General features: G+C 36.1%; 2 protein-coding genes across 4 annotated transcripts in view; one reads left to right on the plus strand and one right to left on the minus strand.

The window, feature by feature from the left end:
* gpd2 (glycerol-3-phosphate dehydrogenase 2 (mitochondrial)) overlaps nt 1-6570 on the minus strand; it is a 31683-nt gene extending 25113 nt beyond the window's left edge. Inside the window, exon 1 of one of the 2 annotated variants that reach the window (XM_022201907.2) lies at nt 6431-6569. The gene's annotated coding sequence lies outside the window, so the exon portion shown is untranslated. Of the gene's footprint in view, nt 1-6430 lie in introns of both variants that reach the window. The other variant, XM_051943073.1, reaches the window with a different exon arrangement.
* A 1630-nt stretch (nt 6571-8200) lies between these two features.
* On the plus strand, nt 8201-18246 carry LOC110956427 (nuclear receptor subfamily 4 group A member 2-like). 2 transcript variants are annotated; one of them, XM_022201904.2, is made up of 8 exons: nt 8201-8823; nt 8903-8950; nt 9140-9972; nt 12864-12993; nt 14041-14198; nt 14286-14485; nt 15273-15451; nt 17488-18246. In XM_022201904.2, exons 3-8 carry the CDS (start codon nt 9145-9147, stop codon nt 17742-17744), a joined length of 1752 nt encoding a protein of 583 aa, XP_022057596.1. In that variant the 5' UTR covers nt 8201-8823; nt 8903-8950; nt 9140-9144; the 3' UTR covers nt 17745-18246. The 2 variants fall into 2 exon arrangements, with proteins under 2 accessions (XP_022057596.1, XP_022057597.1); XM_022201905.2 differs by lacking the exons at nt 8201-8823; nt 8903-8950 and having other exon boundaries at nt 8962-9972.
* The last annotated feature ends 5293 nt before the right edge of the window (nt 18247-23539 follow it).

Raw genomic sequence — 23539 nt, forward strand, 5'->3', positions numbered from 1 at the left:
GGGAGTTAAGTAAGGACGGAGTGGGAGGATCCAAAAAGCTGCTCGTCAGGCTGCAGAAACACTGAAGTTTGTTCATCATCTGGGACATTTATTTGATCAGATTTGTCAAAATGGAAATTTACTGTTAATTGAAATTCGTGAAAAGTAATTTTGTCTGTCCAGCTGTGGAGAATTAACACATTTTATTAACTTTCTCTGCAATCATTTGGAGAATTTAACATGAGATTATCATTGAGAAGGAAAACCCCCAGTGACGTAGGAGTTAAACAAAGAGGGGTAAACTTTCACTTCATTTCTTGCTGAAAAAATAGCAATGAATTAAATGATTTGTTTAAAATGAAGAATAATGTTTCAGTATGTTTCTTCAGATTATAATCATTGTTTTATTTTATATTATTATAATTTATATTTTAAAATCAATAGTATAAGTAAAAGAATAAGTTTGAATTATATTAAATTATTTTTAATGAAATTAAGTTAAAAAATAACTTAGTTGCATTACTTACTGTTTAATTTTATTTTAAAAAATCATTAATTAATAACAAAAGTATCATATTTTATAATATATATTATTCATATAGGACATAGTAATTATGTATTAATTTTTATATTTCAGAATTTTTTGATAAAATAATTACTAACAAATAATTTAGCTAAACTCATTTTAAAAAATGTATTTAAAAATGACTTGCCTGCGTGACTCATTGTTTAATTCTATTTAACACAACGATTAATTTACTGAAGAAGCATAAACATGTGAAACAGTAAATCCCTGATATAATAACTATTAAAACATCATTTAATAAGATTTGACAACCAAACAGCACTGCAGCGTTATCTTTACCATGAACACTGACAGTATAAGAGCAGCTGTTCAGGACGCTGGTTTCATATTTCTATAAAGATCTTTACACCATGAAGAGCTGAACGGGACACCAGCGCTGCCTGGCACGGTCCAGGCCTCAAATCCCACCAGGAGCAGCCCAAAAAACTATTTGCATTCCTACTTTAATGCACTCTGAATACAGGTTTCCAGGGAGCGGCCAACACTGAGGCAGATTCTAATGCATTTTAATAAAACTACAGCTACAGATGGCTCAAATGTCAATAAGCCAGTTTGGTGTAACTAATGACCGAATACAGCGCTAATGTGTCGGCCAGACGGCAGCAGCACAAATCTGGGTTTTTACTCGATATTCTTGTACTTTTATTAACCAAATTATGAACTATGGTCTGTCACAGAAACTATAACTGTTTAAACAAAAACAATTAGCTCAAAACTTCTGTAAAATGAATAAAATATGACATTCTTGCACCTGCATTTGCACATCATTAGCTTTTTGCACTTCATCCTACAACAATCACACATCTAATGTCCTATAACAGTTGAAATACTCTATACCGATAAGGTCAAAAAATATGAAATATCAATAGAAAACGTCAGATACTGATCCAAATTTAGATTTTACAACTAACTGTGCTAATGTGACGCCAGAATTTAGGAATACAATCAGTTGATTAACAGAAAATTCAACGACTCAAGTCATCATCACCCATTTGTGTTGCTTCTGCTTTACTTGACAGTAAATTATTCCTCTTTTTTTTAGCTGTTATAAATAAAAAGATTAGGATGGATGACGTATTTCAGCTTACATTTTCTTAATCTACCAGTTGTTGGTCCAAAAAATGTCAATGCTCCTCAAGGATGACCAAAGTCTTGTTTTGTCCAAATTACCATCAGAAAGAAGGAAAGAAACCAGAAAATATTTACAGTTATGAGTCATTTAGAGTTTTCTCTAAAAAAAAAAAAAAAAATCACTCAACTGATTAATCGATTAGTTAACTGTATAAAATGTCAGAAAATGGTTTAAAAATGTCAAAAATTCCCCAAAGTGCAACATAAAAAAAAGTCAAAACGAGAAAATATTCACGTTTATGAAGCCAGAAGCACTGAATTTAGATAATTTTTATTGTGAAATTACTCCAATAGATTATCAAAATAGTTGGAGCTTAATTTCATAGTTGACAAGTAATCTGAATTGTTGCAGCTCTATTAAACAATAGGTCCTTTAATCAGATGACAAATGGTTCAATGAGAACAATTAGAGGATTAATCATTAGTTAAATAAAGCTCCTAGTGTTAAATCCTGACTAATACATTATTAGATCACAGACTACTTACTTCATGTACAACAAATTAGATAACACATATCACGTAGGCTTTTTAGGGGATGGAATCTGAGAACCGGTTCTTAAATTGTCAGATCTGTCAGCATCGTGTGCCTCAGAGCTTCCATCCATCACAGCATTTTTTTCTCCACAGTTGCACATTATAAACAGTGACGTCATCCCCCTAAATGTCTTCGTTCTCCTCATTCTACATCATGTAAAGACCAAACAACAGCTGAGATTTTCCTGTAAACATGATTAGAATGGAGATTAATAATAATAATTCAGTGTTTTTAAACCAGTTTTATTAATTGCAGCTTCATTTATTCAAACACATTTGACATTTTTGCTTCAAAAGTGGTCAGAAATATCAGATTTCTGTCAAATGCAGCTACACAAACTCATTGGTTTTGCTGTATGTGGAATAAAATAAGAATTTAGATTACGAACAGTAATTCAACTATTTTGAACCAGTTCTGTTATTTGTTATTTAATTATCCAATAGAAGGCTCTTAGCTGTTTGCTTAGTAAAATCCAGGTAGTGACTTTTTTATTTGGACAGGCAGTGTAAAATGAGAAAGTTCAGCCCATTTGTAGACCCGGGCTCTTAAAGAAAAACTACATTTTAGGGGTTTATTTGCCCCAAAAAACACTGGAAATGAAATAAAAAGGATAATAAATATCTAATCCAAAGTTTTCTCGATACTCGGGTACAGTTTAGGGTTCAGTCACCTTCCTCACACGTGAATTTATTGACCTTTGAAATGTACTGACTAATGTGTAAAAATACACTCATTGTGCACTATTACAGCTGAAACAGACAAATATAATTTATACTCCATCAGTCAATTCATGCTACTTCAGGTGTCTCAACTCTGCAGTCAGATTTTTATTTAGTTTTCAAAACAATCTGCATTTTGCGCTTTATTTATCTGCACCAAGAGGAGCTTAGAGTGTCCATGAAGGCTTTCCGATTCAGGAATTTCAACAAATCACTGATTAACTGCAACACTGCAGGCGACTAAAAGACAAAGTCTCTGAGCAGAAGTGCAAATATGTCTGAGGACATGGACAACCTTATAAAGCAGCAGACAAGTTGAAGTTTTAAAAACCATCATGAAGAATATTCAGGACCACAACTGATCCAGACTGAAATAAACTGATTTCAGTGCTTTTAGGTATTTTTTCTGCAGCATTTGGTGCCAAAATAGCTGCTACTGAGACCTGAAGTAAAGTCAGATTGAGTTAAAGATTTTACTGTCAGATACGAATCTAAGAAAATAATCTTGGCAACGATAAAACGTTTCATTTAGGGTGATGAATGCCATTTCTTTAAGTCCAAACTGACGAATGTCTTGTTTTGTCCAAAGATACTCAGTTTACTGTCACAGAGGAGGAAAGAAACCAGAACATATTCACATTTAAGAAGCTGCTGTTACAAAATAATCACGGATCAGTTTTTCTAGTTGACAACTCATCAATGAATCTTTCCAGTTCTAGTTTGAAGTTGTCAGATGTGAAGATTTGCTGCCGTTGTCTGTTCAAACACAATAAAGAATGTGAAGATGTGTAACTGTGGTCGAGGAAACTTGCTTTGTCCAACTAAAACTCCAGCATTACACAATTTACGAAGCAAATGTGCAACAACTGATCATTTTCAGTGTAGATCATGTTCTTGATGAACACATCAGTTGTTTCACATGTAAAAGGTCAGAAAACAGTGAAAAGCATCAATCAGTGTTTCCTCAAATGCCTTATTTTGTCCAAATATGTTCAACTTTAAGTCACAGAGGAGGAAAGAAAACTGAAAATAATCAAATTTAAGACGCTATGACAGAATTTTAACTTTTTTTTATTAGAAAATGACGCAAATCAATTAATCGACTGTGAAAATAGGTGGACAGTAATTAAACAGTCGCACTATAGTTTAAGCCAGATTGAATTTCACTTAAATATGTTATTAACAGGTCAGAATTCTTTAAATTAAGAGTTTGAGGCTCTAAAATCTTGGCAAAGACTGAAAGTTTGGAATTTAAGCAATAAAAGTTGTTGCTCAAAGACCAAGATTTTTTTTAAAAAAAGACTTGCTTTGTCCAAAGATATTCAGTTTACTGTCACAGAAAAGGTTTAAAAACTGAAAATATTGACATTTAAGAAGCTGCAAGCAGAGAATTTTGACTGTTTCCATTGAAAGTGGCTCATACTGATAAATCAATTGTCAGAACCGTTTGGATTTTGGATCAGAATTGTTCGATAGCTTTGCTATAAAATCTTAATTAAATGAGTTTGTGCTGCCATAAAGGCCAAATATAACAGGAATCAGTCATCTGATGGGTGCAGTTAACCTGGATGAACATTAATAAGTAAGTTAATAGTCAGAAAACTCCTTTTCATGCTGACTTTGGATAAATCTGCAGGCTCATAGTGAGTCTGCAGCAGAACACAGGATGTACCATGGGCTGCATGATTTACATTTCAGCATAAAAGACCGAGTTTGTTGGCATGGAGACACTGCATGTGCTCAGCAAACTGGAGAGAAACACTGAGGAGGAAGGCTGCACATCATTCTTCTGCAACTTGATGGCAACACCTTTGACCAATCACACTCGAAGCACTTTTTGCACTTACTACAGGTTTTTCCTTATGTCTGAATTCTTGCTTGTGTTGTACGTCGCTTTGGACAAAAGCGTCTGCTAAATGAAATGGTAGAATTGTAGAATTGTACATCAGAGCATATCACCAACTATTTGATTAATCAGTTTGAGCATTTTCTTAGAAATAAACATGTATATTTTCTGATCATAGCTTCTTTAGTGTGAATATTTTCCAGTTTCTTTCCTCTTCTGTGACAGTAATCTCTACACACGTCCTCGATGGAGACAAAACAAGATATGTCACAATTTTCCGCCATTTTATAGACAAAACAGCTAATCGACAGATTAAAAAAACTGCAGTTGTATGGACAAAACTCAGCTACAGAAAGGTCGAAGAAACCTTTAACTCAGCAACACAAAATGGTACGACGAGTACAAACTCAGATGAGTCTCATCCAAAGCAAAACACTTTTCTGGATGCCTCTGCAAGTGTTACAACACATGAGAAAGGCTCCAAGCTGATTATTTTAGCATTTTTTTCCAAATACTTTTTATTTTCTAGGCAGATGGACTTCTGCCCAAGATCTAACAATTATTCTAGAATTTTTAATTTGCTTCCAACTGAGTTATTCAAGAGATCAGAAGAAGATTCCGGATATTTTTCCAATATATCACAATAATACTAAAACAGTTTAGGCATAATAATAAATCTATTTCACTGCTCATATTTTTCTATCAAGTTATTTTATCGCAAGGATTCTTTTGCAAAGCCAAATCTGAATGTTATTCAAAGCAAAAAATAAGCAGAAAACTACTTTTCCAGCGTTACATCACACCAGAAACATTCCTAATTGCTTTTTTCTCCCCTATGATATCACCACAGACATTCTAAGACTATTAATTCTTTCCAAATACGGTTATTAGAGTCATTTGGTGGGACATATATCGCAGAAAAACTAAATATGACCATCACAGCTCTGTACCGGCTGAACTACAGAACTGTGTGGAGCAATTTGAGCTCAAAAGAAAACTCTTCCTCCCACTTCCTCCTATAGGCAAACACAATCTTTCACTTACATCAGCCTGTTCACTCATGAGTCAGCAGCAGAACAGAACAGGAGGTTTCTGAATGCAACGTGGGTTCAAACACATGATGAAGTAGATTTAAAATGTGTATTTTTTTTCAGCTGCTTCCATGGGAGCTCAGATGTCTGCCTTTATCAGCAGCTGTGAACAGGCTGTGTGCATTGTTCTGTGCTGCTAGATTGTTCCACAAAAGAGGAAGAAGTCGTTGTAAAGTGACTTGCAGCTGTGGATTAAACTCAATGTGCTTCTCTGCGGAAAACCAACAATCAGCCTCGTCTTAACAGTCACGAATTACACAGACACCAGTTGTTCATCTTTACAGGATGAGCTAACATCCTGTAAATAACTGAGCTGTTTGTATGGCTATAAAATGACCACAAAACACACATTAATGCGGTTTATCTTCAGCGCTAACAGTAGCAGAAGAAGGTGGTTATCGGTCTCAGGTACTAGCAAGAAAAATCCGCAGATACTGTTCGGCTATTTTGGCTCTCTGCCAAAACAAACAGGGTAAAGGAATAGTTAGAAAGAGTTTAAAATGCCCTGAAAACACCGGCTGACACAAGAGACGTTCCACTTACAGGATTTCTTGGTTTGTGGCTGAATAAAAGTCGCTCGGGGCGATGCAGGGCGGCGACTGAGGGTATCGGCTGTTATCCGAACCTGTGTTTGACAGCTACAATCAGGAAGTCAGCGGCAGGGAGCGACGGCGAGGGGATCCAATCGGAGAGCAGCCTTTAGATTGTACAGTCCAATGGGGTTGGAGCGGAGGCGGGGCCTCGTAATTGACGTAAAGTGAGGGAAGGATTGCGCAACCGTCCACCCTCTTCCTCAGGATAATAATAAAGGGGCAGAAGAGCTACCAGCTGTCGCTTTTCTCAGTTTCAGGGTAGGAGGCGAGCAGAAAAACATCAAGGCTTAAGGATACAAATAAAACTACACTAACAGTGTTTTTATAGAGTAAAACACAGACATTGTTAGTATCTTAAAAAGCTGGGGCTTCAGCTCAGCTCAAAAATCTACACAAATAGTAAATCTGTGAAGAAAAGGTGATCCTGTGACCCTTGTTTACATTTATCTATTTTCTTGTTACCATGTAAATTAATAATTGTTTTTTTTAGATATCTAGATTACTAGATACTTAAGAAATCAGGGAAAATCTGTAAAAACAGGAGTAAATTGTTTAAAATAGCTTAAAAATGTTAAAACATTTTCTTTTGTAAATGTGAAAAATTCTTTTGAAATCTATTTTATTTTGCAGGTTTTCTTTCATGAAAGATAGGAACTGACCCATTACTGGCTTTGTAGTTACTGAGGCCAGTATTGGGCATTTCCATTATTTCTATTGACCAATTATCAGAGAATAAATTAAAAATCAACTGATCTCACAGAGCATCGTATGTTAAATTTTTGTAAATATTAAAAGCCGAAATAAATAATCATAATAGTACAAATACATTGTGTTTATTTAATAGATGAAACTGTAAAAGTCAAGCTTAATACTGTAAATACTAATGACGATAATTTTAAACAGATTTGTTTCGTAAATGAAGATATTTTGGATAATTAAACGTTTTCAAAACAAAAATGTTAAATGTATGTGCATTTAGCAGTAAATAAACAGCAGTTTGATCATTTTACACCGTCAATAAATCCTGTAAAAAGTGACAATAATGGCAAATGTTGGTAAAATAATACTATTTTAACTGATATAAACAGTAAAAAAAAAAGGTTATTCATAATTTATGGTCAAATGCTGTAAAAGAAAAAGAAACTTTAATTTGCAAAAATGTTTATTGTTGATGTGAACATTTTTTACATGGATAACCTGTTTTTTTTTATACTGTCAACATGTAAATCAACAAGATTCTTCTGTAATTGTAATGAAACAAAAGTGGATATTCTATAAAAATAGTTAAAATATTATTAATCTTTGTTCTATCCCGAATACATAAAATTTTTCAAATGGCAGCAAATATTTGCAAAAAGAAGACCTTTGCCCTGATTTAAACAGTGATTTTTATTGTTAATTGCTAAAAGAAAGAGCAAAATATTATTTGTACAAATACAATATTTTTGTTGTAAATTACTTTAATTGTTGACCTATTTTTTGATGCTGTTGCCGGTTTTTGTTGTTTTTTATGATAAACATTTAAAACACATTTATTGTGTGATTTACTATATTATGTGCAATTTAACAAAACAGGTAAAGTCTGAAAATAATACAATGTGTAAAATGGCAGCTAAAAATATGAAAACAAGTAATTTTTATTTAAAATGATATCTAATTACACAATTATTAGGGTTGTTATAAATCATGGTATTTTCTGTGTTTATACATGCAAATATTAATTAAACTTTACAAAAGCACTGAAATACATGATCTCATGTGAAATTATAGAAAATCTGTATCTGTGAGATGTTTATTTTTCAATACAAACTTCCTATTTTGGGTCAAAATCATATTTTCTATTTAAATATTCAACCAAATCTAGTTTTCTTGTTCCTGATCACTCATTGAATATCTACAAAGTCAATGTCTCCTGATTAAAGTTTTCAAAAATGATCAATTCGGTGCGTAATGTGAGTTTTCCTTTAAAAACACGCACATGTCCACACTCCTATCAGCCACAAAAACACAATAAAACACCTCAGATGTGAGCTGCAGCAGCAAAGTGAGCCAGCAGCATCATTTCCAACTTGCAGGAGCTTCTCACTCTGCGCGCCCACACGCTGCGCGCCACCCTCTGGGATTTGTGCGTAACTGGGTTTGGCACACGGAGACGCACGGCGTAAACAAAAGCACATTGTCGGTGTCGGTGTCAGCTCAGTCTGAGAGCCAAGAGTGGGTGAAGTGAACAGTCATTTCCTTTGCTCCGTCCACCCAGACAGCGGACTTTTCCTCCATCAGCAGCTGAAGCCGCAGACATGGGATCAAACAGCACCGAGCTGCTGCGCCTCCTGGACGTCTAAGGTATCAAATATTGTAATAATTTAGGAAGGAATCCAGAAATCCAATGTGTCTGAAGCTTTTTGTTTTCATCTCACGCCAGGTAGAGTTTCGTGGAGGAAACCAGCTTGTGGAGAATAAGAGGATTCAGGTAAATTCTTGCTTTTTTTTGGTGCAAAAAAACATTCCAACAGGTGGAATAACGGGCGCGTAACGGACTTTTTAAGCAAAAAAAATGACGAGAACATGTAGAGAAAGTTCTCACTCTAGCTGAACATTTGCACGTTTTATCACTTGTTTTTCTAATTCCCCTCTGTGTGATATTTCGTTGGTTTGGCAGTGGCCATGCCGTGCGTCCAGACCCAGTGCGGCTCCTCTCCGCAGGGAGCCAGTCCAGCCTCCCAGAGCGTCGCCTCAGAGCGCAGCTGCGACTTCCTCACGCCGGAGTTCGTCAAGTTCAGCATGGATCTGACCAACAGCGAGGTCTCCGCCGCGGCGTCCGGCTCCAGCTTCGGCCCCCTGGCGGACACCTACGGCTCCGGCTACGACGTGAAGCCGCCGTGTCTCTTCCAAGTGCCCGTTCAGGCGGAGCTGCCGTGCGTAAAGGTGGAGGACGGCTGTCCGCGGTACCAGCCGAGCCAGCATCACCCGCAGGACGAGCTGCTCTCCTGCCCGAGCTCCGTGTACTACTACCGCTCTCCGTCCCCACACTCCTCCATCACGCCAAACTTCCAGACGCCTCCGGGACACATGTGGGAGGACTCCGGCTCTCTGTACAGCTTCCGGCAGGACTACTTGGCGGCGGCGGCGGCGCACCGGAAAAACGCGCTGTCCAGATTCTCGCTGTTTTCCCTCAAACACGCGCCGCAGGGAGCTCAGAGTTTGTCCGCCTGTCAGGTGAAGTTTGACGGATCCCTGCACGTGTCCATGAACCTGGACGCGGCAGGAACGCACCAGCCGCTGGACGGCCCGGTTCTGGGGAAGCAGCCCGGCATGGGCTTCGCTCACCCCCTGCAGCTCGCCCACGGACACCACTTTGTGGAGTACCAGAGCTCCGGGGCAACCAGCAGAGGAGCGCTGAGCGCGGAGGGGCTGTGCGCGGTGTGCGGAGACAACGCAGCCTGTCAGCACTACGGGGTCCGAACCTGCGAGGGATGCAAGGGCTTCTTCAAGGTGCGTTCACGGACCGCTGCAAGCATGGATCGTTTTCATCTCAGAATGTAAAAACATGAAAACAAACAAAACCTCAGTGAAAACATGAATAAAACTAAATATTAAATTTACTCAGCCAATTTAAATACAGCAAAACAGTGCAATTTTATATGAAATTAAAATGACCATTTAAAAATACAGACTTTGAATGTGGACATTATTACCAATGTTGGACATTTTTATCACAGTTACTTTTTTTTCTGTGATTTTTCCAAGATATTTTCTGTAATTTAACAAAACAGTAAAAAAAATCTGTAAAATAGTAAATTATATAAAAAAATTAAGTTAAAACATTTTTTAAAACAGTATTATAATGTTAAAAATAATGTAGTGTTTTAAACAATATAAAGTTAAAACCTTACTTTTTATATTGCATTCTGAGTCCTTTCACTACAACTGGTTGCCTGTTAGATCGACAAAACATGCACTTTGCACAACATAGCTCCGTTTCCAAGACGAACGTTAATAAATCATGAAATTTTGCAAGAACTTCACATTTATGAGATTCATTTCTATAAAGTTGGTCTAGCTGAGACTCACAGAACAAACAAAAAAGCAGAAAAAAACACAGACTAAAACAGTAAATGTCCACACAGTCTTTAAAAACTGTTCTAGATGGGAAATGTCTTATTTTTAACTGTAAAATGACAGTTTTGCTGCATTATAATCAGCATAATTAATTATAATTAAATGCAATCATGTAGAATAAGGACTGACAAATGACACTTTTTTAACTACCTCAATTTCCAGTCCAGTATTTTTGCAAATTGTAATTATTTTCTTTTTCAATGTTACCTGTAAAATTTCACTTTTTTAAAAACTGTATTTAAATCTTGTAAAAATCTAATTTAAATACTCATAAAAATATAACTTCAAAAATATTTTTTCTATTTTTTAATTTTTGTTTGACGTTTGCTTTAAACAGGATTTGAAGGTCGTAGTATTTTACCATTTTTAAACATTTTTCTGAGACCTTTGTCACGAGATTTAAGTTTTTTTAATGATTTTTTTTACTGTGTAGCTTGAACAAATAACACAAAATGCTCTTCAAAAGAATATTAAATAAGTATGGAAATTAAATAAATTGCTTTCTTTCAGAATTTTTTTTTAAAAAGAATAAAGTTACTGTGTTTGTGTTGGGTAAACATAATTTATTAGCATATTTCCACTTAGTCCAAATAATTTAACAGTATTAAATATGACACACCGCCAGAACTAAAATACAATTTACTGAAGTTTTATCGTTTTCGCCGCTTTATTAAAATACAAATTCCTAAAATCATTTGAAAAATTATTAATTCACATATTAACCATAAAAAAAGCCAAAAATACTCAAAATGTCCACATGAAATATCTTTACTTGTATAAATTATAACATTTAATCAAAAAATGTCAGGATTTGTTTGCTCTTTTAATCAGAAGATGCCATTATTTTACAGATATTTGATGTCCTTTGTACCAGTTTTACAGTGTTATTTCTACATAATTCTGCTGTTTTTAAAGACTGTTTGACACATATCATATACATACATTTTATATCTGTATAATACATTTTTTAAAATATATATTGCAGTAAATGAAGTTAATCTAAACCAGAAACTTAATTGTGTGGCTGTACTGTCTTTTCTTTCTTTTTTTAAAACATTAATTGAACTGATTTTTGTTTTAAATGAAAGCTGAGATGTTGGAGTTGTGCACCTGACATAATAAAAATTCATTTTAAGGATGAAACATGGTGTGGCCGCGCTGCCCCGTCACGCAGCTCTAATTTCTAATAAGTGGTGATAATTTAACAGTCCCACCGGGACCCTGACCGGCCTCCAAATCACACATTAAACTCCACGTTCACGTTTTGATCTCTTGATCTCTTGACACGTTCCAAATGTCCTGTGTGAGAAACGGCCGCCGACGTGCCGCGAATGAAAACCTCCTCCTTCACATCTCGGAGGGAGATTCCCGGGGGCAACTCTCCAGATTATGAATGACCACGTCGCTGTATTTACCCAGACTGAGCGTCCACCTGCTGAATGCCTGATCCGGCCTCTCAGGAGCCGGAGCGCCGCTGGTCATTTCCAGGACGATTTAAGGCTTTTGTGGCTTTTCTTGATAAAAACTTCCCCAAAAAAGGCTCTTTACAACGAGCCATCCTAGAAAAGCCACTCCAGATCAGTTCTTGATGACTTTATGTTGATGAAAAGGTTGTTTTCTGAACCATTTGGCTCCAAAAAAAGTGTCTTTTAAGCCACATTTAGAACCAACATGCTGTTTACTGGTAACAAAGATCCAGTGTTGAGGTATATTCTGTATGCACTTTGAGAGTTTTAACGCATTTCAAAGTAGTTTTGAGACCATTTGCATTTAAAAATATCCAAAATACATGTTCTGGTTCGCAGTTTATCCAAGATATCCTTAAAAATGAAGTGTATTTATCATATTAAATAGACTAAACAAAGTTCCGAACTGATCAATTCAACACAAAGTTCATTCCTGATTGGCATCAATTTACACTAATATCTGATCAAATGCATTCTACAGTGTGTTTAGTCCATTTAGAAGATATATAAAATCTGTATTTTCTCCTTGAATCTGTGCAACATCAATATTTCTTTCAAACAACTCCATGCAATCATGTCATTTTGCACAATCAGAGGAACCTGTGCAACATCAGTATTTGTACATATCGAAGAATCAGTTCAATACCAACAGTATTTATGTTTTTTTTTTTACTTTTTACTTATTTTCCTAAGTTTTGCACGATTTCCACTGCAAATTTCTCTGCTGTTGGGTTAAAAAGTCTCATCTTATCTTATCTTAAATTGAATCATACCTGAGTTTTTCTGCTCTCTGTGCAGCGTACGGTGCAAAAAAACGCCAAGTATGTGTGTTTGGCTGCCAAAAGCTGCCCGGTGGACAAACGCAGGAGGAACCGATGCCAATACTGTCGCTTCCAGAAGTGCCTCGCAGTGGGAATGGTCAAAGAAGGTGAACGGACAAACCTCCAGACCAACAATCTGCCTCACATCACTGATATTTATGTTGTTCTTTTGTGCGTTGTCTGATTTCCAGCTTCTTAAACGTGAATATATTCTGTTTTTTAGTGACAAACAGGAGAGAAACATCTGCAAGATCTATCGATTAATCGATAATTTGTCAAATACTGCAGCCTGATGTGCAACTAAATCTTCTTTTTCCGTGTTTCATGATCATTCTGCTGATCACATGTGGAGCCTGAATGTCAACAAACTCTTAAATGAAGCTAAAACTGACAAATTCTGTGTATCCAAGACGCCTTCAATCAGAGTAAATTATGCAGATTAGTCACTGAAGTTTAGCTAAACAGCATATAAATTCTAAGAAATATTGATCAGATTGTTTTGTCTACAATAAAGAAGCATTTTTAGATGATTTAGAATTTTCTTTTCTTAAAAAAATGACTCAGAACAATAAATTGATTATCAAAAAAGCTGCTGATTAATGACAGCTAATCAATAAATCGATTAATCGCTTCATCTAACATCTTCCTGCCATGAACATTATCTGTTTTTCTACTCCTCTGTGACAGTAAACTAAAATGCTCTTTTCTGGAGTGTCAACTCTAAACAATATTTGGTGCAATTTCCATTTTTTTTTGACTATATTTAAAGAGTTTGTTGACATTCCGGCTCCATGTGCACAGCAGAGTGACTGAGAAACACTGAAAATGATGATTTGGCTTCACATCAGTCTGACAATTAATGCATTCAATCTTAGTATCATAAGTTTTCTTCATGCATAAAGAAGGAAAAGCGGATGCTGACAGGATAAACTGTGCAGTCCTACCTGGAGCTTCATGCTCAGATGTTTCTCCTCCTTCATTTGAAGGATTCAGAAGCAGAATGGTCTGACACGCTTTCTGTAGTTTTGAGGAAAATGGGTTCAAAGTTTTGTGTTTTAAAGAATGGTCTAACACTGGAAGTGCCACTGTAACGCTGTATTTGGGTTGTGGTGGGTTAGACCATTCTGCTTCTAAACCTCATTTATTCGCTGCAGTTGTGAGGACCGACAGTCTGAAGGGTCGGAGAGGTCGCCTCCCATCCAAACCCAGAGCTCCTCCAGACTCGTCTCCGGCCGGCAGCAGCCTCCTCGGCGCCCTCGTCAGGGCCCACGTGGAGTCCAACCCTCCACCGTCTCGCCTCGACTACTCCAGAGTAAGAAAACAAATTCAAAATACAGCACATGACGGAGCTTTAACTGCAGCTTCGGCCTTCGTTTTTCATTTCCAACCTGACTTTCAGTTCAAACAGAGTCCGGGCAGTCCGCCTGCAGACGACGCTCAGCATGTCCGGCAGTTCTACGAGCTGCTGACCAGGTCGATGGAGGTGATCCGAGGCTGGACGCAGAAGATCCCTGGATTCACCTCCCTGCCCAAACACGACCAGGACCTGCTCTTCTACTCAGCCTTCCTGGAGCTGTTCGTCCTCAGACTGTCGTACAGGTAAATCACTCGCCTGTCAACAGGTAAATCTGCAAGAAAATAGTGAAAATCAAGCAACACAGATGTAAAAAAAACAAAACAGATTTAACACTGACTGAATACTGAGATGTTCTAAAACTGTAAAAAACTGTGAAAATAACTGCAAATGTCTCTAAAATAATGAGATTTTAAGCTCATTTAAATACAGCAAAACTATGTAAGTCATAGCCACACATAAAACACCAAACTGCAATTTCTGACATATCAAATGTTAAAGAACAAAAATATTTTAGCTTTTTATTCCTGATTTAACTACAATTAACTACAAACATGCTTAAAGCACAAATTACCACTGTTGACTGTTTTACAGTCACCGTGCAAATTAAAGCTTTTATACTTTTTACTAAATAACAAAAAACAAGGAAAATCTCTAAAATAACGGGTAAAATTATTTATTATCTTTAATGTACATATTTATTTTAAACAGCAGTTTTCCTGTCAATATCTACTTTTTTTCTGTGATCTAATGAGTTATTGTGTGTAATTTAATGAGAAATTCTGTAAAATAACAGTAAATTGTTCAAAAAGCTGAAATGTTCATTGGATTAATTTTTTTAGCTCAAATCAAAGATTGATTAACCGGTAAAGAAGCTCCACTAAAAGCATTTTGTCCCTGTTTTGAAATACAAATTACTTAATGGATGCTGGACAGATTTTTCTGCAACACCCTGACACTGAACCAGACAGTTTACACTCACGCCGGCCTTTCAGATTCACACTTTCAGCTCCAGTTGTCTCAACGTTTCAGGTCGAACCCGGAGGAAGGGAAGCTGATCTTCTGCGACGGCTCGGTGTGGCATCGGCTGCAGTGCCTCCGAGGCTTCGGCGAGTGGATCGACAGCATCGTGGAGTTCTCCTCCAACCTGCAGAGGATGAACCTGGACGTCTCCACCTTCTCCTGCATCTGTACCCTCGCCCTGGTCACCGGTGAGACATGAAGAAAACATTTTACACTTAGTTTCTGTTTGTCGGCTGAAAGTCATCCCCTGATAAACACTCGAGCTATGTTCCAAGATCTCTGACCTGCAGTTATTTCATTTACAGTTTTATTTGTTAAATATTTATCAAACAAAGATGCTAAAGTCACTTACCTGCAGAGAGTTATGCAAAGAGATGTGAGAAAAACCAACATTTTCTACGACATTTAGGGACAGAGCATGCTGGACACACAGACGCTTATTTATTATAGCTAACATATTTGGCTAAACATAATAGCTAACTGGCTAAAACAGTTAGCTATGGATACAGGGAATAATTCGCAAATAAAAGGTTTGGTAAAGGGTTGTGTAGGGCTTTGAACTGTTAGCTAGAAAAAACAAATATTTCATATATAATTTCTGGGATGAATTTGGGTATTAGCTAAATGGCTTAGACAGTTAGCAATGGATAAATAGCTTAAAAAACTAGCTAAAAGTAACCAGTTGGAATAATTTACTACAAATAATAGACAAACTGTTGTAAAAATGAGTTTTGCAAAGGCTTTGAATTGTTAGATAAAAATAATATATATTTAATACACAACTTTGTGGAATAAATCATTGATGTAATTAGCAAAACAATAATAGCAATTTGGCTGAGGCAGCAATGGACAACTGGTTGAAACGGTTAGCATAATTAGTAAAAATCTGAGAAATTTTTGACGAAATTGTTGTATAAATGCATGAAATTGTTAGTTAGAAAAATTATAAATCTTTAATATATAGATTACGGAATAAATGGTTGAAAAATTAGCTGTGCGGACTGGCTAACTGGTTGAAACAATGAAAAATAATTGATAAATGTTTGGAAAATTTGTTAAAATGGCTCCAACAGTTAGCTAAAAGTGACAATAATTAGCAAAAGTGAAAGATTATTGGAGAAAGGGTTGTACAAAGGATAGCTAAAGGATAGCTCAAAGTAAACATAATGGCTAACTGGCTAATACTGTTAGCAATGGATAAATGGTTAAAATGGTTAGCTTAAAGTAACCAGGTGGAAAAAATTCCCAAAAATGGTTTGGAAAAGGGTTGTGAAAAGGCTTGGAATTACTGGTGTGAAAAAATAAATCTTTCATGAACAAAGTCTGGGATAAATTGTTGATAAATTTGGCTAACATTAGCTAATCAGCTGAGACAGTTAGCAATGCATAAACAACTAAAATAGTCAGCTAAAAGTAACCAGCTGGAATAATTTACTACAAGTAATATAGTAAAATAGCTAACACAGATTTGCTATTTTAAAACAGAAGCCTTTAAATGACTTGAACATCTCCAAAATGCAGTATATTATATCTCAGCCCGATCTCACGAGGATTCGTGAAACTGTCACGTAAGTTTTAGTTTCGGTTTCGTGCGCACCAACACGATTTCGTCATGTTTTTCGTGCCGCTCACCACGAAATGCGCACCAATGTATTTTAAACGGCGGACTTTTCGTGCCACCCAGAACGTATTTCAAACGAATGTGTGTATTATATTTTTAATGTAAAACCATGGCGAATCCAACGCTATATTTTGCATGACATCGTCCCTAACCATAACCCTAACCATAACCATAACCCGGTGGTACACTTACCTTTTTTTTTTTTTTTTTTTTTTTTTTTTTTTTCCCCAATTTGCATAGGAATTTCAAGAATGTCCGGCGGCCGGCGGCCGCAAACGCGATCACACAAGCAGTATACGCCGATGGACAGCTTAGATCGTCATGAATCCGCTGGTATAAACCACTTTCAGCTGTGATTACCACAGCGGGTTTCGTTGTGAGCAACACGAAAAACATTTCGTGGTGAGCGGCACGAAAAACATGACGAAATCGTGTTGGTGCGCACGAAAAAGAAACAAAAAATTTACGTAACAGTTTCACGAATCCCCGTGAGACCGTGTTGTATATCTAGAGTGATGCTAATTTGGTGGTGCTTCTTCCACTGGTGGTCCCTTCCCTTGTTTAATCCTCTGATGTGTTGAAATGGGGTTTGTTGCCCTGCAGAGCGTCACGGCCTGAAGGAGCCCAAGAAGGTGGAGGATCTGCAGAACAACGTGGTCCGATGCCTGAAGGACGGCGGCTCGACGGACGGAGGCTCCAGCTGCTGGTCCAACCACCTGTCCAGGCTGCTGGAGAAGCTGCCTGAACTTCGCACTCTGTGCATCCAAGGCCTGCAGAGGATTTTCTACCTGAAGCTGGAGGATCTGGTGCCGCCACCTGCAATAATAGATAAGTTATTCCTCGACACGCTGCCATTTTAGAGCCACGGGAGAGCATACAAGGGGACGTTTTTCTGTGGTTTTCTCAGTGACGGCGCCTCTTTTGCTTCAATCCCAACATAATTTGACTATTTGGCCTTTGTGGACCACATGAGGACATTTTCAAAACTAGAACGGAGCCAGTGAATCTAATTTCTGAAGAGGAGAAGCAATTCGTTTCAAGAATTGTGGCCACTTGACCTGGAAGCATGCTGATGAGTTGTCAGGATTCCAAGACTGAAATCAGATTTTTTTTAGATTATTATTCTTTACGTTGTGAGTTAAGCTCAAAATGAAGGACTGTGAGTGAATAAAACTACGTGTTCAGCAGGTGAGCAGCCTTATTTTACACTTCTCAGCTTGTATAGACGCATTTTGATACGAGACTTCATCATGTTTATGTTTGTTTGAACATTTATTAGTCTAATAGTGATTAAAACTCTGTTGTGTTCTCACAGTAAGCTGTCATTGTCCATGCTTTAATAAATAAGTGATTGCCAATTAAGGAAGTGGAGATTCTACCATTTATTTTATTTCATTCTTTGGATTTTTGACCACAGGAATCAAAGAAAGGCCTATTTTCTTTTTTTTAATTACTTGACATGAATATATAATTCAAGCAAACCAAATATTTTACTTTCAAATTAACTATCTGTACATATCGATTAAGGTTGCATTATTTTAAAATAGTCTTTTGAAAGCAGTTAATGCCCTTTTTAGAATTTTGTGAAGCTAATGCTGTTTTCAGGTCATTAAAAATCAGATACATACATTTTTGGTTATTAACTAACTGTAGACCTATTTGAAATAAACAGACACACATAAATTCATAAAATTACGATGAATTTATGATACACAACGTTATATAAATTATGCTGCAAGTTAAAGGTAACAGACAACTTCTGCCTTAAATATTGAAGATGTTTTTAATTTTATATTTCAATTCTTTTCATTTTGCACTTTTTGCTGTTTTCTAAAACTAACATGAAAAAAATCAAACATGGATGTAATCTGACGCTCATACTTCTTACTTTGCTGTATTTTTATCGGTTATTTCACCAGTTTCTATGTTAAAATAGCCATCAAAGGCACAGTCTGCAACTCCGCTTCGAGAATCTGCTCATGTACGTAAAGGTCAAAAGGTCACGCCGAAACAGCTGATGAATTTCTTCCAGAATTTTCCGAGGCATGAAGGTCAGAGGAGGAGAAAGTGCGTGTTTTATAGCTGCTGGCTGCTTGACATTTCTGCAGCCCTTCGGTTAGACGTGACATTAAAGACATCCCTTTCTGCTGCTCTTAGCAAATATTCAGCACCTGCGACACAAAAAGCCCGAAAAATAAAACCTCTAGAACCTCCTGCTGCTCCTGTTACTGAAAAACCTCCAAAACCGATTACAATTAACATTAATTTGGATTTTTTTTAAGTTTAAGAGTCATGTGAGCCAAATATATTGAATTAACTAGAAGTCCTCAGGTTCATCTGTGAAAGCATTTTGTCCTCTGAGTAGCAGAAAAAAGTATTTTATCACTTCTAAAAGGCAATATATATAAATAAAAAAGACAATGTTCCCAATGAGCTTTTAATGATTCTGTCTGACATGACTTAAGTTGTCCAAAATAGCACAGACTTGACCAAAATGGCTCACAATTTGTCCAAAATAGAAAATAATGTCCAAATTGCCAAAAATGTATGCCTAAAAATGACTTAAAATTAGTCCAGAATAGCAAAAAAAAACTAAAAATGTGTCACAACCCATCCAGTGTGACAAAATATTTGTAGACAAACTGAAAAAAAGTCAAAAATGAGTCTTAGATTATCCTAAAGTCTAAAAATATGCTGAAAAATGACTCAAAAATTGTCCTGAAGAAGAAACATCTGTCCAAAATGACTCACAATGACTGTAAATCTGTCTACAATAACGAAAATTAGAAAAATTTGAATAAAAGTAATTTGATTCAAATAAATAGTAATAAATAGAAAGCCTCTCGCTTTGTCTGCAGCAAAAACATGTCCAATGTGGATCAAAATTTGTCCGAAATTTGTCTGAAATTGCCAAAGCCTGACAAAAATAGCTTAAAGTTTTGGTCATGTGGAAAAAAAAAACATGTCCAAAATGACTCAACCTTTGTCAAAAATAGAGAAAAAATTGTCCAAAAATGCCTCTAACATTGTGCTAAATAATAAAAAGATGCCTAAAAATGACTCAAAACCCGACCAAAATAACAGAAAATGGTCTAAAACTGATTACTTTTTGTCTGAATTAGCAAAAGCATGTTATAAATGACTCAGCATTTGACTAAAATGACATAAAATTAGTTTTAAATGACAAATATTTGTCCAAAATATCAAAAACTGACGCAAAATCTTTCCTTAATTAATCCAAACTTGTCCAAAATGATTGAAAACTTGCTCGAAAGAACAAAAGAATTGCGGAAATTAACACTGATTTTGATTTTTTTTTTTGAGGGTAAAAGTCACAAGAGAGAAATCTATTGAAAGAATTCGAAGCCCTCGGCCACATCTGTGACTGTGTGGCATGTTTTCTCTTCTACGTGGAAGAAAAAAAATGATTTCATGGCTTGAAAAGGGTCTTATATATCATAAAAGGGACAATGTTCCCGAGGAGCTTTTAATAGGCCGGCAGATCGATATTGGAGGCTGCTCGGTGCTCCAGCGTGGCGGGCCGAGATAGAAACCAATCGATGGCGGCATCTGAGAAACGTCCAATTTATTCTGATGAAGACGGTGATTGGCAGGTGCAGAGAGACAATAATACAATATCAGATATCGGTCAAAGACTCTGCAACTCTGCAGGAACATCACAGAAATATTCGTCTAAAGGAATCCAATTGATCCTCGAAGGCATTTTACAGCAACATGAATGTCAATGTCAAACCCCTATAGCGCTGTGAGAAAGTTTGTTGATGCTCTGAGGCTCCACATAAAGAAACTGACCAAAAACAGTGACTCAAAGTTCGTCAAAATGACCTAAAATGTGTTTTAGATGACAAACAGCTGTCTAAAAGAGCAAAAATGTGTTCCCAAAGTGTAAAAATATGTCCAAAAATTATTTAAAAATAGCCCTCAATCATTCAAAACTAATTAAAATTAACATTAATTTGGACTTTTTTTGAGGTAAAAGGACAGGTAAAGAGACAAATCTATGGAAAGAATTAGAAGTCCTCAGCCAAAACAGTAAAAATATTTCTAAAAATGATTCAACATTTCTCAATAATTAATATTAAATATTTCTCAAAATGACTAACACTGCATAAAATAGTGGCCAAATATGACTAAAAAAAATTGTCCAAAATCACACAAAACTTGCCCAAAATGGGAGAAATTTGTCTGAAGTTAATGAAATTTTGTTTTAATTGACAAAACCATTTGCTGAAAATGACCTAAAAATTGTTTCAAATGACAAATATTTGTCAAAAAATATTAGAAAATGTACCCAAAATGACACAAATCATGTCTACAATTAACAAAAACCTGTCCAAACTGATAAAAATTAACATTAATTTGGACTTTTTGAGATTAAAAGTCATGGGAGACAAATCTATTGAAAGCAGTAGAAGTTCTCGGCCAAAATAGGAAAAATATTTAGAAAAATGAATCAAAATTTCTCCATAATTATTATTAAATATGTCTGACAATGACAAACATTATTCTGAAGAATACAATTATGGCCAAAAACAGCAAAAATGTGACTAAAATAATAAAGAAGTTGTCAAAATAAACAAAAAAACTGTCAAGAATGACTCAAAATACGTCCAAAATGCCTCTAAAATGTGTTCTCAAGAATGAAAATACACCGAAATTGACTTAGAAACTGTCCAGAAACACGAAGAACTTCAGAAAAACAGCAGAGACCTTTCCAAAACGGCAGAAAAACTAAAATATGCCTAAAAAATGTTACATTTTTGGGCATTTTTTTTCTCTTTAGGTTTCATTGTGAGTCTTTTTTTTTGCCATTTTGGACAAATGTTGGGTCATGTTAGAAGCATTTTGATGAATTTTCGATGTGATTTTGATCCGAATTGAAGGTTTTGTCTCATTTCTGTATTGCTGGATGATGTATGAGCTGGATGCTGAGGTGGAGGTCGGAGAACGGAGGATGTGTTGAGGATCCTGAAGCCTTCAGGCTGCTGCTCACCTTTTTATCACCACTTGTGGCTTCTTTTTTTTCTGAGGCTCTGACTTCACACTTTGATCTCTGCATCCATCCAGCTTCAATGCGGCTTATCGTTATCGCCGTCAGCCCAGAGACCAGCCGGGGACCCCCCGCTCGCTTCCAACATGTAATCCATCACTGATTATTGCAGATTACCGATCAGGTGCTGCAATTATAAATTTTAAAAAACTCCATCTGGAGTCATGGCGGCTCCTAAAACCTGCACAGAGACAAAAAACACAAACCGCAACGGTGAAATCTTTGTTTCATCGGCCTCAACGAGCTGCAGCTGAATTACTTTCCGTCTTTATCATCACACCTGTTACTGTTTCAGCCATTTTCAATAATCAATGTTCATTCTGATTGACTCTGGGCTCTATGGGTAATCTGGAAATCAAAATGTGAGATGTAAAGACAGCTCAGTGTGCAGCTCAGGCAGGTTAACAAGGACTCAGCTCAACATGTGTCGTTTATTACAGAAATTAAGACTCAAAGATGTGTGAATAAAATATAACATATGATAGAATGATACTTGTAGATATTATACCCTGATGAAAACTTTGCCAATTATTCAAAATATTTCGAGTTTAGCAAACGAATCTGTGTAAAATCAGAAAACCACCACTTTCTTTTTGTGGTAATTGTCGCTTTTAGAAATATACGTAGTTTTAAACCTCAATATAACTGATAAAATGTAGTATTTATAGATTAAAAGTGTGAAGTACGGGAATATTAAGGTCTGAACATCAAAATATTTTACAGCATTTAATAATAATAAATAATAAAAATCTAAATCTGAACAAAATCCAACACTTTCAAGTCATTTTGCCCAGATTTCAGTATCAAATGGAGAACTCAGTCATTTTGGACAAATTTCAACTGATTCTGAACGAGTTTCAAGTCGTTTTGGACATATTTAGAGTCTTTTATGTGACTTTCAAGTCATGTTGAACAAGTTTCAAGTCATTTTGAGCAAATTTTGAGTCATTCTGAGCTAATTTTTAGTCATTTCGAGCAATTTTAATTTACTTTTAGCAGTTTTCAAGTCATTTTGGACAATTTTGACTTACTTAGGAATGTCTCAAAATAGCAAAAATCTGGACCCTTCTCTCGTCATACTTGGCACAAATCAGATTCTACTGATGTTAGAGCCTCAAAAGTTGGTGAAATGTTGACCAAAGCCTGTATTTTAGCAGGAAATGCGGATCCATCCACATATATACAGAAACTTTCTGAGCTCACACCACCAGTGTTGTTTGAACATTTTGGACTCTTTCCATTTTCAAGGATCAGTAATTATATATTGTTGTCATTTTGAACAAACTGAGTGACTTCAGTGACTTTTAAACACGTTATACAGGTTTTCAAGTCATTTTGGTCAAATTTGGACTATTTCTAGAGATCTCTCAAATCATTTTTTTACAAAAATTGAATCATTCTGGCTCATTTTTAAGTAGTTTTGACCAATTTTGAGTAATTTTGGACAGGTCTCAACTCAAAATAGCAAAAAAAGCCTGGACCTTTGCCACACACGAAGTTCTGTTGGCATTAGCGACCTTAAAAGTTGGTGAAATGTCGACCAAAGACTGTATTTTAGTCGCAAATATGGACACATCCATATTA

Source organism: Acanthochromis polyacanthus, chromosome 22 (genome assembly GCF_021347895.1).
Source record: "Acanthochromis polyacanthus isolate Apoly-LR-REF ecotype Palm Island chromosome 22, KAUST_Apoly_ChrSc, whole genome shotgun sequence".
Taxonomy (NCBI): domain Eukaryota; kingdom Metazoa; phylum Chordata; class Actinopteri; family Pomacentridae; genus Acanthochromis; species Acanthochromis polyacanthus.

What these genes read in the sequence shown, in the direction of transcription:
- LOC110956427 (XM_022201904.2), top strand. Translation starts at nt 9,145, where the DNA reads ATGCCGTGCGTCCAGACCCAGTGCGGCTCCTCTCCGCAGGGAGCCAGT. An exon ending in GATGCAAGGGCTTCTTCAAG is followed by an intron (nt 9,973 to 12,863) that starts GTGCGTTCACGG and finishes CTCTCTGTGCAG; the next exon opens with CGTACGGTGCAAAAAAACGC. An exon ending in TACCCTCGCCCTGGTCACCG is followed by an intron (nt 15,452 to 17,487) that starts GTGAGACATGAA and finishes GTTGCCCTGCAG; the next exon opens with AGCGTCACGGCCTGAAGGAG.